Source organism: Dendronephthya gigantea, unplaced genomic scaffold (assembly GCF_004324835.1).
Source record: "Dendronephthya gigantea isolate DGI-Jeju-01 unplaced genomic scaffold, DenGig_1.0 000000F, whole genome shotgun sequence".
NCBI classification, from domain to species: domain Eukaryota; kingdom Metazoa; phylum Cnidaria; class Anthozoa; order Malacalcyonacea; family Nephtheidae; genus Dendronephthya; species Dendronephthya gigantea.
In genome coordinates this window covers 3,707,001-3,725,947 of record NW_021163010.1, presented here as the reverse complement: position 1 = coordinate 3,725,947, position 18,947 = coordinate 3,707,001, and the positions used below count along the sequence as shown (strand labels likewise).

General features: G+C 37.3%; 3 protein-coding genes across 3 annotated transcripts; 1 reads left to right on the top strand and 2 right to left on the bottom strand.

Annotated features, from left to right (window-relative positions):
- Positions 1-1,692: 1,692 nt before the first annotated feature.
- On the top strand, positions 1,693-3,195 carry LOC114519566 (beta-2 adrenergic receptor-like). The gene has a single exon (XM_028539720.1). It carries the CDS (start codon positions 1,693-1,695, stop codon positions 2,794-2,796), a length of 1,104 nt encoding a protein of 367 aa, XP_028395521.1. The 3' UTR covers positions 2,797-3,195.
- A 1,495-nt stretch (positions 3,196-4,690) lies between these two features.
- Positions 4,691-13,782, bottom strand: LOC114519556 (5-hydroxytryptamine receptor 1D-like). The gene is made up of 3 exons (XM_028539708.1): positions 13,710-13,782; positions 11,547-11,717; positions 4,691-6,460 (listed from the first exon to the last, which is right to left on the bottom strand). The coding sequence occupies exons 1-3, from the start codon at positions 13,780-13,782 to the stop codon at positions 5,253-5,255; spliced, it is 1,452 nt and encodes a 483-aa protein (XP_028395509.1). The 3' UTR covers positions 4,691-5,252.
- Positions 13,783-14,182: 400 nt separating this feature from the next.
- LOC114536711 (dopamine receptor 2-like) lies at positions 14,183-18,797 on the bottom strand. The gene is made up of 2 exons (XM_028558093.1): positions 18,601-18,797; positions 14,183-15,978 (listed from the first exon to the last, which is right to left on the bottom strand). The coding sequence occupies exon 2, from the start codon at positions 15,960-15,962 to the stop codon at positions 14,826-14,828; it is 1,137 nt and encodes a 378-aa protein (XP_028413894.1). The 5' UTR covers positions 15,963-15,978; positions 18,601-18,797; the 3' UTR covers positions 14,183-14,825.
- Positions 18,798-18,947: the final 150 nt, after the last annotated feature.

Here is an 18,947-nt window from a genome sequence, read left to right as displayed (position 1 = left end):
GAAAAGTGCTACCTGGGATGTAATGAGCACTTTCATATCGTCTTATTATTTTGATTTCAGAAAACTACTACAAAGTAGTCCATTCAATTTTGTAATTGACTGCAATAAAGAGATGGTTGATAACTGATCGAGGCTCTTGTCTGATTCTCGGCCATACTCAATGCTTAAAATCATTAACTTTTTATTCTTTAGATGTTGATATCATTCTTGTCGTGTATCTCATTAATGCCAGCACTGATATATTTTCAATTTATTTGATGCAATTTTAGAAATCCTCGTAAAACTTGCTTTTTTAATTTGTTATCGAGAATTCAGCTGTATTAATATGCGAGACAAACGTACTATCCAAACTTAGTCGGAGAACAATATTAACGAGTCGACATGAAGGAAATCTGGGTTAAAAAGTTTAATCAGCTGATGCGGTAATTATTCGCTATTAATAACTAATATTCTCGTTTCGTATAATATGCATTTAGTCCCAAAAGCTATACTATGCACCAGCTCCTGGTGATGGGAAGCCAAGCGCACATATTGACATGAAAACACAATATACGTCTTTTAAATTTGAAATCACAGCAGTCACTCCCCCCCCAAAATTTTCCAAGGGACCATAAGTGCCCATTTTGTGACGAAAATGCCTTTTTAGAGAATGTAGCTGTAAATACTATTTTAAAATCGAAGCTCCCCTTTTTGTTTACTACGTATGCCCACTTACACGTGCATGTCCAAATCTTTTGGCAGAGCATGAATATAAATAACACTAGTGGTGTCCTTGCAGCTTTGCAATAGAACCGCCCGATACATATTTTTAGCTGTCCTTTATATTAACCAAAAGTGCCCCCGGAAGCTGTGCCCCCCAATCTCTGGATGCTTCCTACGCCACTGACAGTCGGCAAAGGTCATTTATGTTATATAAGTGCAATATTAATATTTTCAGCGGTGTTAAGGCTATATCCATGCTGGAATCAGAAAGAGATCAGAAATGCAGCAATACAATTAAATCTACCTCGAGAAAAAAGAGAACGTCACTGTGGTTAAATCATGTCCACGGATATCATCAGTTATAACAAAATATTTTTAGCCATCCGTATTCTTACACGTGCATGCATGTATACATACAAATGCATGCAATGATATTATCTTGCTTGTGAAATAACTTCCATATATTCAACACCAATATATTTCGATGTGCTAATGGAAGGACTTTATATTCTCGCTAGCATATATCTTTAATCTTTCAAATGTCAATATGCATATAATTTCTTCTAACGTATGTTTGATTGATAGTTACATAAACGTGGGAAACATGCCATGATATATCTATTAAACATTGACTTCGGCCCTTTTTTAATTTACAGTGTATATTATTAACGTTTGCGCCGACCACAAAGGTGTTGTTACCTGGAGAAGGCCGAGTGAAGTAGTGGATAACTCGATCAAAGATCTTTATCCAAAGGAAATTGGATCACACCGTGACCCCAATATAATTTTCACCTACCAGGCCGCAGATAACTTATTTGCATAAAAGAAAGGACTTATCGCTGTCGAGATTCCCGCAGGACGCGACATTGACAGACAAAATCAATCAGTAAAACTATACCATAAAAAGCATACGGTAAGAGTTTGAGTCATATAACTGCCTGGATTGTTTACAAAATACGAACAGGTCAATATAACGACAGGCTTGTGAAGATGTCATCGCTGAATTCCAGTAACGGTACAAATGCCACGGGCCAAAACGATTCATATTTAGACATCATCAGAAGTTGTATATTGTTTTCGTACTTCTTTACCATTGTGGCTGCTGTAACTATGAATTCCATTGTTTTGCTAGCAGTATACTTGGATAAGAGCCTACATAATGCTAACAAGTACTTCGTTGCCTGTCTAGCAATTTCCGATTTCATGGTAGCGGTATTTAGTGTTACCATTCGTCTTCATCTGTACATGAGACCCAATGTTCCACTGAGTATTCACGTGTGTCGTTTTTGGATTTGGGTTGATATCTTTACAGAACTTGCATCCATCACAACGTTGACAATAATCAGCATTGATCGTTACTTCAAAGTTGGAAAACCATTTAAATACAAGATCATGATGTCGACTAAAAGATGTAAAATCATAATCACGTTTCTATGGTTGTATGCGTCTGTGGTCGCATTTCTTGGTCTGGTACCTTACCAAGGCACGAAAGGGGTGCATATAACTGTCATCGGGAACTGTGCCAATGACAACAAGGTGTTCTACATCTTAGCTGCATTTATAGGATTCTTTATCCCAGTCATTATCCTAATTATTATGTGTGCGATGATGTTTCGCATTGTGAAACGATTTCACAGATCAAGATCAACCCACAACCGGGAACAAAGTATGGAATCACCTGCTATACCAAGGATTAATGTTAGCGGAAAGAGCGTCGCTAATTCAAACCACCGAACAGTCGCAATCTTCAGCTTAGTTGTATTTGCTTTCATCGTGTGCTGGGGACCTTTCTTTATTCTTTTTCTTATAAGCCAATACAATAAGGACTTATTGTCTCTAAATGATAAAGGATTTCAAATTTTATCAGTCGTTTGTTTTAATATTTTGCCGTACACAAACAGTTTTTTAAATCCCATAATTTATGCTTATTTCGATAAGTCGTTCAATATGGCAATAAAGAATATACTGTTAAGAATGATGGGAAAACAGCCTCGGTCGAAATCCTTACAAACAATGACAGCAAGTCGCGTGCATCTCCGTGTTTATTCGGAGACCGGAAGAACTTCACGTCTTCGAACAGACGAATCCTGCTAAAGAGCTATATTACAGAAAATAGCGAGGATTCAATACCAAAAATACTTCGTGAAATAACTGCTCATTTTCCATTTGTGGCCAACACCGGGACGCCAGGACAATGCGAAAGCAGGGTGAACGCACTATCATAATCAGGTGCGTTGGGGTTCTCTAACATCTCTCAAATATCTCATCAATAATTTATACATTTATGTACATTTCTTCAAAGGAATTGAATGTGTATAATAGTTAGGTAATTAACAAATTATTTGTTTCTTATTTGTGCCTTAAAAATAATCGCGTTTAAAAATCAACTGTCTTAATACGTTTGTAGCCCAAGGCTTTCTCTTGCTACTGATTCGCCTCATTCTAAGTGGTGCATGCCTATCTAGGATATCCATTGTTTCCATTAACAAAGTTTTCCATGCTTCTCACATTTCATTAATTCATTATAGGGTCTAGGGTCTCTTAAAAGGTTAATGTTTATCCAATGTTGTTGTTCACATGAGTCATTAAGAAAATTGTCTCTATTAAAATATTTCATGGATCTAACTTCAATGTTTTTCCTTCTGTTGAAAATTTTTCTTTCTGTTCTTCTTTCTTTCCAAGCCGCTTTTGCATGATATCACCCACAGCGCCGCCTAATTTCTTGCTATAGTCTGGAAGTAATCTCGACACTCCGTCGTTCTGGAGGCACTTGTAGAGTTACAGTACACTGGTCAAAAATGTACTATACCAAAAATATAGTTCAGCGCAAGTCGAGAGCTTGAAAATGTAATATTTTTTATCATACACTGAACATTTAAAATTTTTAAATTGCGAAGCGAAATCATTTTATTGAAGATGGCCGTAAAATTTGGAGATGATTACAGGGCGGCGGCGGAACATTGTCGTGTTGTCCGCTGACAAAAATGGCTAAAAAATTGTTAACAATGCAAACCAGAAATACAAATGTTGTCCATATAGTCTATACTCCTGGTGTAACGCATATAGTGAACAAACACAAAGTGAAATTCTTATTCAATGTTCTATTCGACGTTTTTTACTTTACCCACATTTACTGGGGGAGGCTATATCCCCGCTGCCACTCTAGCGGATGATAAAGGAAACAGCCAGTATGTAAAATATTTACGGTTTCTCAATGAACACGGCAAACTTTCTCTTAAGGCTGCTTTCCACTGAAGATTTGGGATGTTTTTTCTGCAATACGTATGTACGTGCAAAAAACGCGATAGTGTGCAGGGGCGTAGGAACCGGGGGGGACAAGGCCCCCCCAACTTTCAAAAATAATAGAAAAAGTGCCCTTTTGCTAAGGTAAAGTGCCCTTTTTCTTTGTGGAAACGTCTATGCCAACGCAACAAATTATAATATAATTCAACTTTTTTCAACAATAATACGTGGCAATGTTAAATGCCCTTTTCATCAGGCAAGTGCCCTAGACGTTAATGGCCCCCCCTACTTAAATATGGTTCCTACGCCCCTGATAGTGGGAAGCAGCCCTAATCCCTCTCACGCTGAATGAACCACTTGCAGGAATCAGAGGATGATTTTTGCACCCAAATCCCTGTTGAAGTGGGAGCCGTGGAATGTATTGTTATAATATGGAATATAATATGTATATATGTATTGAAATGCAGCAAAAGGAAAATCATTTTTCTCTTTTTGCGTTCAACGAGATTTGCGATGTCACTGATTTGCCTCGTTCCGATGTGTCGTCATAGTAACTGGAGATCATGTGCTCACTCTATTTTGACATTTTGTTGTTAATTAAAGCATATGAGCCATCACTGTTGTTAAATTACTCATTTTGCGGGTAACCTTTTTAATCACATATAATCTGTGATTACTGCTAGTATACTATATATACATATACTTGAATACAATTTTGATTTCTTAATTAATCACCATAGCCTATAGATTCAATTATTTTTAATAAAGTTAAGTTACATTTAACTCGTGTCTTCAGGCAAAATCATGTGTCGTCTGAAGCAGAAGTGACCTCCTGGTTGCGACTCTCTGGATTCTGGAATATTAACCTAGTGCAGTAACTTATCAACTATAATTATAAAAAGATTGCCTTTTAATATCTACATCACAATTGGTCATCTTTGAATTAAAGATATCTCTCCGTTGCCTTCTCCTAAGAACCTAGGAAGTAGGAACCCACTAAATGAAGCCATGGCAACCACAGGGGTGATCCTGAATCCTGACAAACTGAAAGTCAAGCCAGTGGCGTAACGGACGAATATGGGGCCTTTAGGTACAAATTTGGTATTCTGTGGAACCTGTTTGTTTGCAGTCATTGTTTACTCATATTAATTAAAATTATGTTTCTTTATCTGTCCTTTACTATACCAATGGGGGTGCACTAGTCTTTGGAGCCGGAGACCATTAGTTTTCCTCTTATTCCTACCTACCGTGCGCTACGCCACTGAGTTTGATCCTGGGACTGATTGTAATGATACATGAAACGATTATCAAGACGGACTGTCTGGTGCATTCTTCGCTAGTTCAATCATCAGCCGAGAAGAAGACGAGTTTCGAGTACCGCGGGTACTTTCTCTAATGTACGTTCTGCGAGTGGCAGAGCTTAGACTTGTTTCTGTGTTTTGCCTGGTAAGACGTCTGCACAAGTTGTATCTTTGAAGAAGATGTTTAAAAGCGTTGCTATACTCGCGATCAAAACAGGCATAGATCAATGGATTGCACATACTATTGAAATACGGAAGAATGGTAATGAACAAACTGCCGATTATCTGTTGCTCATGCAAAGTTAACGGGATGAGGTATTCGGGCTTGTAAAAATTTATCAATAATAGAACGAAACTTGGAGCCCAGCAGACGATGAAAGTGCACACGACCAAAGCCAACATACGAATCGTCTTCAACTCTTGCCGGAGCTCTTTATTCTTTTTATCATTCTTCGTACCCGCAAATGACTGTCCTAATTCCCCTCGTCTGTTCATATTCTGCCTTCGGTGTGCAATGTAAAAGATAAGGGCATACATGAGGATTATAATCACCGATGGAACGAAGAAAAAAAGGATGGAAATGATGGTATAGTACATTTTGTTGTCGTTAACACATCCACGACCAGCCACCGACATTATGCCGGCACTTTCACCAAACGAAGACAAACTAAATGTAGCCGATACTGTCGAGATAAACCAAATATTTGCAATCACAATTACAGATTTTGACGTATTCATTCGAATTCTGTATTTGAATGGCTGGCTGATTTTAGAATAGCGATCTGCGCTTATCACCATTAATGTTAAAATGGAAGCCATTTCACAGAAGCAATCAAACCAAGTCCAAACCCGACAAAGCCCGATTGGATGCAGTTTCGCCTGGAAAAGTTGCATGTGCAGGCGAATAGGAGCGCTAAGAACGCCGACAAAGAGGTCAGCAACAGCAAGAGAGGCAATGAAATATTTATTTGGCTGATGGAGACGTTTGTCCAGCCAAGTTGTTGCCAACACAAGTGTATTTCCCAGGACGGTTGCAATCAAAATAATGACCAATAATACTGTTGTGGCAATCCAAATTGGACCTTTCGGAAATACAGTTTGCTGTTGCGAAGATACAGTGCTTGTGGATGTTTTTAACCAAACTTCAGTAAGAACTGTAGACCCGTTCATTGTCCTGGTTGAAAGAAAGGAAACACATTTAGTTTTTTCTTTAACTAAAGAACACGATATACAACAGTCAAAGCACAGTACGTTCAGTTGCACCTATAGATACAACCTTTCCCCTACATATTTATATGTAGAACTGGTAGAAAAAATTTTCCCCACAGAATACCTGGCCGAAAGCACTGACATGCATGAGCGGTTGCATCCAGCTGCACCATAGGATATCAACTGCTATTTAATAACAACAATTTTGAACTGCAATATATAAGTATTATAAAGTGTCTGCATATCTTTATTGGCTGTTTTCGCACTGATTATATACATGCACAAGCGGCTTTTAAAAAAATTTGCTATATAATGGCAATGCGACCGTGACAGACCTGAAAAACAAAGCGCTGAATGAAGGAGGATCGTCTTTTGGCCACGTCGAGCTTTTCATGCTGAATCAAATGCAAATAAACTTAAACAAAAACGTTTTAACATTAGTTTCGGCACTTGAAGAAGTCGACGTCTGAAACGGGCTTAATTAAAATTTGTGTATAACTGTGTATAGCTGCATGGGGTAGCTATTTACTTAAGTAAAATAAAAAAGCTCAGCCCCCACATTTCCATTGGTCAGCCCCCATTCAATTTATGCTTCCCATGCTGTAAATATGTGATATTATGATTTTTATTGTCTTTCGCATATTAATATAGTCACAGTTGTCAGTTGAGATCAGAATACCGTCTGCAAAAACTTGAATGTAATAAAATATTTAAAACCCTACGAGTAAATTGTACCTATATACAAAATTATAACTTTTAGTCACATTAATTTGCCATTCAGCCGAGTCCATGCATGCATGCAACATATACAGTGAAATTGCTGTCTCTGAAAATCGGCCTCTGCATGTAATATAATTTTCACGTGCATGCAATGCCAGGTAAATATATAGAGAGAAAATCCACGAAAATTTTGATAGTGTTCTTCATTACTAAGATATAAAAGACGATTCGTGATTCATGACTAAGAGTAAAATATAAAGGATATTTTAGGAAAGGAAATTTTTTTCTTTTAATTTTAAAAAAATGTTCAACTGTCGGTCTGATTCGATATAATGTGGTCTGTTCATTCACCTGTTTTAAGACTTTTAAAACCACAAAAACAGATTATGACACGAAAATTTCAAGTGAAAACATTTTGAAAGGTTTGAATTGACTTTGGTATATAGTGCGTCTGCACATGCACTTTGAGAGATTTTGACTTACCAAATTCCAGAGCAGTTATACGATTTAAAGGCAGCGCCAGCGTTCACCTACGGCTACGAGCCACACGTAAACACATGCAACAACAACTTCATTTGATTGATAAGTCAAAAGGCGTTACCGCGTTACTAAAAATGTTTCAGAGACAGAGTGGACTATTGACCGGCGATTTCAGATTGTTTAATATCGACGATTGTTTAATATTTCCGACAGTTTGACATGAGATGTGTTTAACTTGCCGACGTGTATAAGACTCAATTCGTTTAACAATAGTCGAATAGATATTAATGAAATCATGCATAATGTTTCAGTATAATATTTTATTCATCAGGCTTTGTTTGTCTAATATCGGAAACGTTATACTGAACGCAAGCAAATGTATTTGAACAATATACTGCAGTCTTTGTCTTGAATATTTGCTTTCAATATGATCATGCAAACGAATTTTTTTTGTAAATGCTTAGCTCATAAAAGTTATCATTTTCCAGAATCTATATATAAATATAATTGTACAAGTCCTTCTAATTACATATATCGTGTGTATATACTATAGTATATACCGTTTTTAGTAACTCTATTTTTCCACAATCGATTAAAATCGAATTGGTTTGGGTACCGCGGCTTTTACTTATATTACATACAAAACGAAGAGAAAAACTAGTTCCAAATTAAAAAAAATATATAACTGCATGAAATGGGCACTGCCCGAACATCATTTTCAAGTCCTCAATGAGCTAGTTTATGTAATACATAACGAGGCATCCCAACTGTTTATCGAATCGATTGTTCTGAATGCATGTATTTTGAAAATAGGAAACACGACTTTTGAGATAGATCTTTAAAATCACGCAAATGAAACCTTCCTTTATATTTACTGCAATGTATATCTATTACTGTATGTAGCTATATATAACTGCATGCGATGAAAAGACCATGGCATGCGTAAATATCAAACATAAATTACGACTTTTATTTGCTGCATCGCCAACGTCAACGAGCATCTGGTTTTTAGTGTTGATAAATCAGTTATTATTTTTAGTAAAGAAAATTAAATATTGTAAACGACGCCGAGATGTGCTGCGACAGTCAAATATTAATAACCTCGTAATAAACATAACACATTATATATATTTTGTCTGCTTAGAAAAAAGCCTATTTATAAGCTTAAATGCATGTGCCTAATGTATGCCTGCATGCAGACATTAATTTTAAGCCTTTGCCCGTAGGTCACTGCTGTGAGTTAATTGTAATAATCATGCATGATAAGACGACGTGTTTTTATACGGTGTTTATATATTATGGTTTACATGAGATCATATAAACGGATAGGCATTTTATATACAAGTGCATAAACAATAAATCATGATTTGATATATGGAATACAAGTATTTCTTAATATCTCTTTAGTTTAGCTCCGACATGCAGACACTTTTGGCCTTTTTTTTTGTCCGTTTTCATTGTGTGCAGCGGATAGCATATAAGCCTATATCATGCAGTCTAAAAGGCTATTCAGCGGTATAGGCCGCGGATGAATTCGTCCGTCCCCTGTCCCTGATAACCTTACCTCAATTCTAGACTAAAGTGCATTTACTCTATATTAAACGTTCGGAGTTCTCTTGCCAAAGGGTATGGAATATAGGCTATATCGTCGTGGTTTTGAGCTAGGGATTTTATGGAGCGAAGCAGCTGCATGCATGTGCATATAAATGGACTGACTGCTTGTATCTATAGGAAACTGAAGAGCTAGCCGAGGATATAATAGCCGTCATGCAGTAGGTTCATCTGTGCATGGATCAGTCATATATATCATACATGCAAAACACATACATCAACTGTATATAAGAAGGGTGTTTTGTATTATGCATATTATATAGCTATATATATAGCATCACTACTTGGAACTTTTTGTTAGTGGCACAAATTGAACCGCTTGCAGCGCATAACGAAATTAATACATTTCAGTTCTACAGTCAAATAAAGCAGCCTAGTGCATTTGCTATCACATACAAACCTGGAAATTTGTTCCTGTACTGCTCTAATTCGTAAGGAAACGTCTGCCACTCAGGAGTCAGGAAATATATTTATCACGGCTCAATAAAAATGCATTGGCCGCGTGATATGATCATATTATAATAACATAATTTGTCAAAACGTGTGACGTCCCGAGGAAATAGGCGTTATTGGCTTGCCACATAACCTTGGACTATTGGCTCGGAAGAGGTGGGTTGGAAAAGAAGGGTGTTTCATCTAAGGCAAATCTGTTGGACGTGGTTTTAATTTTCGAGATGGTCACCGAAAATTGTTCTGCGTACAGATTCATGAACACTGACCGAAGTATTCTACGAACATGTGCATTCTCTCTTTCAACTTAAAACTAGAAAGTAGTAAGGGAAGATGCTAGAGGCTCGGCTTGAGATAAGCTAATATTTACTGTAGGTAAAATACAGGGGCCGATTGTAAAAAACTCTTAACTACATTTTGCATAATAACTTAGCATCAAATGTGGTATAACAACTGCCAAAAATAGACAAAATACTTCTCGACGTTTCGACCTGAGGGCCTTCGTCAGGAGAGTCGAGAGTTAGTATGAAAATAAATAGGGGAGAATACATGTTTTGTATGGGGGCAAAAAACGTGATAAAAATGGGCCAATAGAAAACCAAAAAATCAAAACAAATTGCATGGAATCATTACGTTGCCAAATAGACGCCTGCATGATTGATTGATTGTGGGTTAAGAATAGCCCGCAATAAGGGAAGCCTGATCAGCAACGAGAATATATTACAAACAGTTTTGATGTATACAAAGAAATGGAAGTCATATTACTCTGGGTGAATGAGCTTTAATGAAAGAGAGGGATAAAGAGTGCCATGCAAGACTGTGGATGAGTCGCATTTCTTGTCGTTTACGGCTATTGTTAGTACCGAAAATGGGACGGAGGGTGTCCGGCAACAGGCTTGGTACCAGTTATCGTGGTTGTTGACCGATCTACTGTGTTCACCAAACCTTAAACTTAAAGATCTTCCAGTTTCACAGATATATCGGTCAACAACAAAGATAACACCAAGCCTGTTGCGAGACACTTTACCTCTGGTAGTCATTGTGTCACGCGGACATGAGAATTAGAGCTCTCTGCCCCATTCCCGGTACTAACGATAGCCGTAAACGACAAGAAATGTGACTCATCCACAGACTTGGCACTCTTCATCCCTCCGGCATAAATGAAAGACTCTCTTTCATTTAAGCTGATTCACCCAGAGTAATATGACTTCCAAGTTGTTTGAAGACGCTGCCACACTGCTCCCTGGTTATATTGGAACGTATCTACATTTTGCATAGTTAACTCCTAGTTAACTCAATCTCAGAAATACACAACTCCGATTGACCAATTCTGTCCTTAATCAGTACAGTTAAAAGTCTTTTATACAACTGGCCTCCGTATGTATATGCATGGCAGCTTAATAAGTTAATTAAGAGGTTATATAAAATGTGTTATTTCAACGAGCAACGCCCAATTTCGTTAAATATCTCAAATCACAAACAAGTTTCTTTATAGTATAAAATCTTTTATATGTTTATTCAGTAAAACCTAGTTTTCTCGATTTACCTCGCCAACTCCCTTAAGATCCCGAGTTTGTTATAAGTCTAAAGTCTATGCAGTGAATCCGGGTTCTCAAAGTTCCTCAGGCCGGCCGTTTCTCTTAAAACCATGCAAGCGATATTCGTCCCACCCTGTTTAACACACACGCAGGTCCAACTTAGCTAAGTTTCTCCCACTCGTGCAGGCTCATATTGTCAGCGGACAACTTACACAAAATTGAGAGCAAGGCGTAAAACGAAAAGCTTCTAATTTTTCATGCGAAAGCCGCTGGAAAACTGAGCCCTCTTTACCGGGAGAAAATTTGCCGAATATGACCAACGTGACACGCGTCATGATCACATATGAAATAACCAGCGTTACGCCAACAACCGTTTTATTTACATACAGTTTCGTGATGATGAGCAGATAAAAAACAGCCTTGCGGAAACACCTGCTATTGCTTCGCTGTGTTTTAAGATAGTCTACAAAACATCGAGGGGGGATGTACAGGAAAAACAATGCAAAATGAGTAACGCTTTGCCAGAAACATGGCTAGCTATAAATGACATGTTGTTGAATTTGATTGGAAACATTCTAACTTCCCGAGAGGCAATTGAATGAATTGAATGTTGTTCCGCAACAATGTTTTCGCAGGAGGAAAACATATGATTAATTAAAGAAACATCGCAAAGACGACCACGACTACAAAAGAGAGGGTCAATAGTTTTAGCCTATAATACAATTTTTTTCAAAAGCTCATCATGTCCACCCTTTTTTTTGGCGATACCCACTCAAATAAACTGCGCGCGTGCATGCATGCGTCGAAACATATAGAACATATAAGATTTTAGTATAGCGATTCAAGATTAAGATGATCACGGTTGCTGACCTCTATTGAGACGACAATTGATTATGTCAAAGTTAGCTTTCCCTGTGCTTCACTAATAGACAGAGATTCGTGCACTGTGATGAAACAATATACATGTCATAAATATAAATGGATTTCAAATTTATCATCCTCATTTGTTCAAGCAACTAATTAATGTAAGGTTAGGAGAACGAAGGAAGAACAGAAACAGGGTTCGCGAAGTGTTTCGCTAAGCAAAATAAAGAATTTTCTAAGGACTGAATTTCAAATTTCTAAGCACTTTTCGGTGCATGTTAATGCCACTTAAAATAATCAGCCTGTAGTCTGAAATGAATACTTCTCAAAATTAGCGTGAGTATATTTCTCGTGGTTTCCAAGCCCCTTTTAAGCACTCTTTTAATTTTGATTAGGCCGGCCAAGAACGTCTCAAGTGTCACTATAAAATTGATTGCCCCATGCATTTCACCAATTTTCAAGGGCTTTAGTTTTTAAGTGCTACACCAGCCCTGAGAAGCATGCATGCAATTCAAGACGAAACCGACGCTAGTTCTTTTGGAAAATGCAACTGTACCGGTTTTTCCGCAGGAAATGAAGCTCTGCCTATGTTTCTGCCGACAATTCTGCGGATGAGTTTAGCGTATATGTGTTTACCTGCATACCCTAGACAGCTGGTCTATACAATAGCCGACCGGGCAAGTTATTGTCATTCATTCAGGAAAGCTTTTCCCCAGAGGGTTTGCATGATACAGTTTGAAATAGTAAAAAAAATTATCTCGTTCGGATCGGCTTATAAATGTAACCATCAGTTGAATGTTTATCTGGCGCTGTTGCGTTAACGTGTCCTAATTACTAAATTAGTGACATGTAACTAAAATAACATAAAATTTTGAATGTGCCTGAATTGTACTGATGTGACCCACCGTAGTTTTAGTAGTTTAATTCGTTTATCAAAATCTGTATTGGCATATACTTACTATTCCTTTTAATTAATCGCCTCTCTAATTAATATCTTTCACTTCAGGTAATACAAACTATAACGCGCTCGCTGACCAGATATTTTTGCTTCGAAGAATTGTAGCAATTCAGTTTCACCACATGCAACACATATATTTATACCAGCATAAAAAGCAAGTTGACCCTTGCAACACAGACTGTATGAGTTTATATATGATAAACGTTTTTGCAATTTGAAGTTACCAAATAGCTATATATGAACACGCCTTTCTGCCTGCTGTGCTGTTAAAAGTTTTAAAGGCTCTTTTCTCTGCGGGACGCCATTTCGGTAAATTTTTAATGTTATCGTTTAGAAAAAGTATTGTGTAAGTAATTGCATAATTTTGACCTGCAGTTACGTTACCCTGGTTACCAGCTTCTTTTAACTTGCATAAACATGTTTTACTGGTCAATTATTGTCAGCCCTTATTTGCTAACACAGCGGTAAGTGACCAGCTACTGCATGAATGACTGGAATGAATAGTCTGTAAATCGTTTTTGTCTGGTTATTCTAAGCTTTTAATTTTTGTGTGAGTTTCCTGTGCTGGCTGTCGTTCGTAAATACGAGTAAATAAAGTATTATTTATTTGAATCATATTTGTTACATGCTTACGTTTGACCCAATTGCTGGCTAATATCAGCTGGCGCATATAGCCATAGGCAGCATAGCTATACAGGAGCCACATCTTAGACAATACTCACAATAGTTTAGATTTTTGTTGGTGGAAATTCGGTTTGTAGTTGCATGCATTTGATCGGATCATTAATGTCTCTTTTCCCCCGGCACTTGCTGTTCTGCACCGCAAACGGCAATCAAGTGAATCACTGAACTAATCAAGTCTTTTTTAGTGAACCTTAAACGTCTGCGATATTAGAAAGCTAGAACTCAACTAAACTACGATAAAAATTCATATAGTATACATGCAGGTATTGGCGTACAGGCCGAGTGATTTAAGCAAAAATTATCCGATTCAAGATTACAAATTTTATAACATATCATTAATCTTAGCAAAAACACTTTTCAAGATTCAAATGTTTCTGGGGGGAGCCGCAGACCTTCTCCCCCGCCTGCATTCATACCCTATGCATTCAGATTTAATTTCGATTTATCATTCATATATAACACTGGTTTTCTATGCCTCCTAGTAAATTACAATAATGCCAGTCCTAAATATATGGCATAGTATATTTGCGCCTCGCGTAGTCCATGTAACTTAACGCTCGCCATGTATCCTGACATAAAATAACAGTCAATTCCTATTTGGTATATTCGTTTTGGCATATCACACAGTTTTCATATATTATCCAATCATAAAGAATTCTACATTGTTTTATAGCATATGTCATTTTGCTCGTAAACTCGTCATTTTTTCGGGCCTGCATGTGGCCAGTTCTATGCACAAGCTGTTGGTTGACCAACGATCAATGCGAGTCTTCAAATCAAATTGTTCCACAAAATGTAACAAGTTTTTCCCGGGATGAATTTTCCTCACCAAATTTTGCAGGAAGATGTAAGGTTTATGAAACTGACCAACTGCAGGTGTTTTCCAATTGAACCTACTTGCCCGTCAAAAAATTCTGTGTGGGCGACAATAACACGCACGTCTGCTGACTAAAGTGATCGTGACTTTTTAAGGACCCTGTTTACTGTTCAATGAAAGCTATATTTTCTATATACATACATAAAGAAGAACAGTAATTTAAATCTAACTTGCTGCAACGGTCGGCCCTAATCGAGCATTGAGCAACCAGCTGCTGGTGTAAAAATAATTTGAGTTTCCACATTTGAACGAGTATTAGGGCTCAAACTTTGAGTCGCTGAACTATATCTCTCTCTTCCGGAGGACATTTTACAACTCAACACCATTTTGAACAATCTTTTGAAAGCGCTGCTATATTCTCGATCGAAACAGGCGTATATCACCGGATTGCAAAGGCTGTTGAGCGATGGTAAAATGACAATACAAATGGTGCCTAGAATCTGTTGGAAATATCTGCTGGTAGGCAAATATTCTGGGCTGTAAGTGACAAGAAAAAATAGAACAAAAAAAGGCATCCAGCAAATCGTGAACGCCCCAACAACAAGAAGAAGCATTCGAACGGTTTTCAGTTCTTGATAAAATTCCTTGTTTACGGATTTCCTCCTTCGCGAAGACATCGTTCTGCCCAATTTTCCCTTTCGGTTCCGTTTTTGCTGCGCATGCGCAACAGTGAAGACAAGGCAATACATGACGAGCATGATCAACAAAGGTATGAAGAAGAATATGGCACTGGTGACGGTCAAGTAGATTTTATTATCAATAATACATCCTCTTCCAACCAATGCAACCACGCCATGACTGTCGCCGTATGGAAATAGTCCCAAAGTGGCGTGGACCCCCGATATGAGCCAAATCGTAGAAATGATAAATACGGATCTCGAGGTCGACATTCGCGATCTGTATTCGAACGGATGACTAATTTTAAAGTAACGATCAATGCTAATAATCGTTAAGGTAGCAATCGATGCGACTTCGCAGCTAATATCCATCCATGTCCAGAAACGACAAAGGTAAATTGGGGCAAGAGTTGTTTCGTTAAGGTGGAGATGTAATCTGATAGGAACACTGAAGACACCAACAAGTAGATCAGCAACAGCAAGACAGGCGACAAAATACTTATTTGGTTGATGAAGACGTTTATCAAGCCAGGTTGTTACCAAAACCAGGACATTGCCGACTACGATGGCTATTATCATGGCGATCAATATTACCGATGTAGCTAACCATGTCTTTTCTTTTGAGAACTGCGCTGCTGTTTGATTTGGAGGTGGATGTTGTGACAATGCGGGATTTACGATGATGGCATCAGTGGTGTTATTCTCCATTCTAGAAATGCTTCCACTGAGAAGAAATGGAATAAAATAATATCAGCAGGATAAGGACTACGTCTCGCTGAGTACAAATCGTGACTTTGGACATGGCGATGTCACCTTCTATATAATATTATGTCTGGGCAAGCACAATCAGACTAGATCAATGATAACTATAGATAAGCCATTGGTATTTTTTAGGGCTGGACGTGACACAGCTGCACTAAAAAACACAATGTTTTCACAACATAAAGCACGAAAAGAAATTGTCTCTTCAAAAGAAAAAAATTTGTGGCAGATATAGAAATGCATAACAAATAGTTTCCATGCATCGCCTTATCGTGATATTGGGTATGTTGATAGCCGATAAGAATGTGCACGTGCACGTGCATGTACACCTTTATAAGCTGCTCGAAAACCAGTTACTGGACAACGCGCACACGTTATTCAGTTGCAATGTGGCTAGATATTCGAGAAAACATGTATAGACGGCCACTTTCTATCCACGTGTGTGGGGCAAGCCACCCACGAATGATTGCAAACATTAGTGCTGATATTTACTAATTTATTGTTATTCTTCAGTTACCGCAAGATTGGAGCGATATCACAACATGGATGAAATGCATTTGCCATTACATTATAAGCGTCATGCAATTACGATAAGAAAAACTAAAACGATATCGAGATGCTGCAAAAAATCATTAACTTATCAGGCTACATTCATTTTGAAAGATGATACACTAATTTATAGTTTTTAATTTTCTATTAAAAAACAACCATATATAGGGGCAGAACTGAAATACAGTTTGATACTTCTGTTAAATTTCTTCAAAAGTACGTTCTAAGAATAACTATGCAGTGCACAGCCCCATCTCTTCAAAACTCAGAAATACACGTCGGTAATATATATAGCCATTAACTACTCATGCAGTGCAATGGTAACATGCATTTGCGAATGGATGCTGTACTTGCATAGCAGACCAGCTCCTGATTAGTCCCTTCAATTGTCAATTTATATCCAAACAATATAGTCTATAATACTATTAAACGGTGCATAGAAAAAGACTTGCCGGCCAAATGATATTTTAGAACCTTCCCATTTATCACACGTCACGCCTGTCATACCACATGAATGCATAGACGTATATACATATAATGCCTTACATTTTCCGGATGAGTATCCAATGTTACTATAAGTCACTCATGCAGCTTATGGTTCTGAAATCAAACACACCACGGCTACTGTATATCCACGCATACGTCTATATACATATATACAGGACAATATAGCCATATACGATGATAACATCTACACTAAGGCTAAGCGTTAACATGCATGCAATAAACCCACAACAAATCACAAAACAACTGTGATAAAAGTGTGCTGAGTAAAGATTTCGTTTTGATCTACTTTGGTACTACATGCTTCGCCTCCTCGTACAGTATGTTTCTTCCTTATATGTACATGTATTTATACAAATTTCGTACTCACCTACATTACATATGACTTACGATAAACCTCGAACAGGTGAACATTTCAGCTGAAGTGAAACAGCTGAACTGATACGTTTATATAAAATAGTTTACATCAGCATCAGTCACTACATGTATACATTAACATCAATCATGTTACTGCATGAATTTAAATTTACGCGGAAAGAAATATTTTGGAAGTTTATAACTATGTATATAACTATAAGGTATAAAACAGACAATAATAAAGTGAAATATAATCGTGTATAGCAAAACTCTTTAAAACGTAGACAAGGAGGCTGGGATGAGGGGTTCAAGGACGCTTTTTCACTTTTGACTTGCAGATCACGAATAGAAAACACGATAAAACGAAACTGCATGATTCAACTGCCGATGTTTTGCAGTATATGCGTGATGTGAAGTGTCCACAGACTGCGTATCCTCACTTAGTAGAAATAATTTGATCATTACAGAAAATTTGCAACATAAACGTGTCCTACTAGCCTATTATACGTCATGCTTGGCTTGCACTAACAAAATATTTGCTATATTTAATCGTATACAGGTACGTGCAGCCCTGAATAAAAAAATGTTATATATCCTCTATTAAGAAAGAATTCATGCAAGGAACGAGAATATAAGAAAAGGAGTTAGAATGAAGCAGTCCCTATTCTTACTTATAGGTAATAATTGGTAATATACTGCTAAATTGCATATTATAATGATCATTCATTTTACAACTAAATTTTTTAAAATCAGTTTTGAATAATCCTACCAGGTGAGATTAAACAGCTGCAAATAACATGAATAAGACAAATTGCATCGATGTAGAGCATATATGGCAATGGAAATTCCACCTTTAAAATTGCATGACGGATTTGAATATATAATGAGTGACAGTATTCAGTATGATGTATACAACGACCGGTTGTGATCGATCACAACCAGTTTATACAGCACTAGGCAGTTGTTTTAACCCGTTATCTAAATTGTTCTAAAAAACAAGAAATGTTTGTTTTACATTGTACACGTTTTACAGAATTGTGGGATATTCCGTCCACGAATATAGTATTGCATCAATACTTTCTTCAAGTACTAGATCATGTTGACAAAAGGTTTTTGAAAAAACCTGATAGAATACAACGTTGTAGCTAAATAGATGTTATACAAATCATCTCACCACGTGCATTTAAAAGATGTGTACTGTTCTGTAGTGTATGGCTGTCTCCTCTCGATTCATTTTAACTTTTAACACTGGCATTCGTTTCTATTTCATTTTCACTCTACTGTCGGATTAATTAAAATCTCAGCAACAGGAAACACAGAACACTCAGGACCGGTTATTAAAAAGCCGTTAGGTCTAATCCTGGTTGGTTCTTGGCTCCTTCGTTTACCAAAGCCCATTTAAAAAAAATCCTGCAGTAATAGGATCGTTCAGGATGTAATCCAAGGATAGAGCGATTCGGGCTTTGAAGAACAATAAGACAATTCACAAGGCATCCTATTCCATACGCTCCAGCAATTATT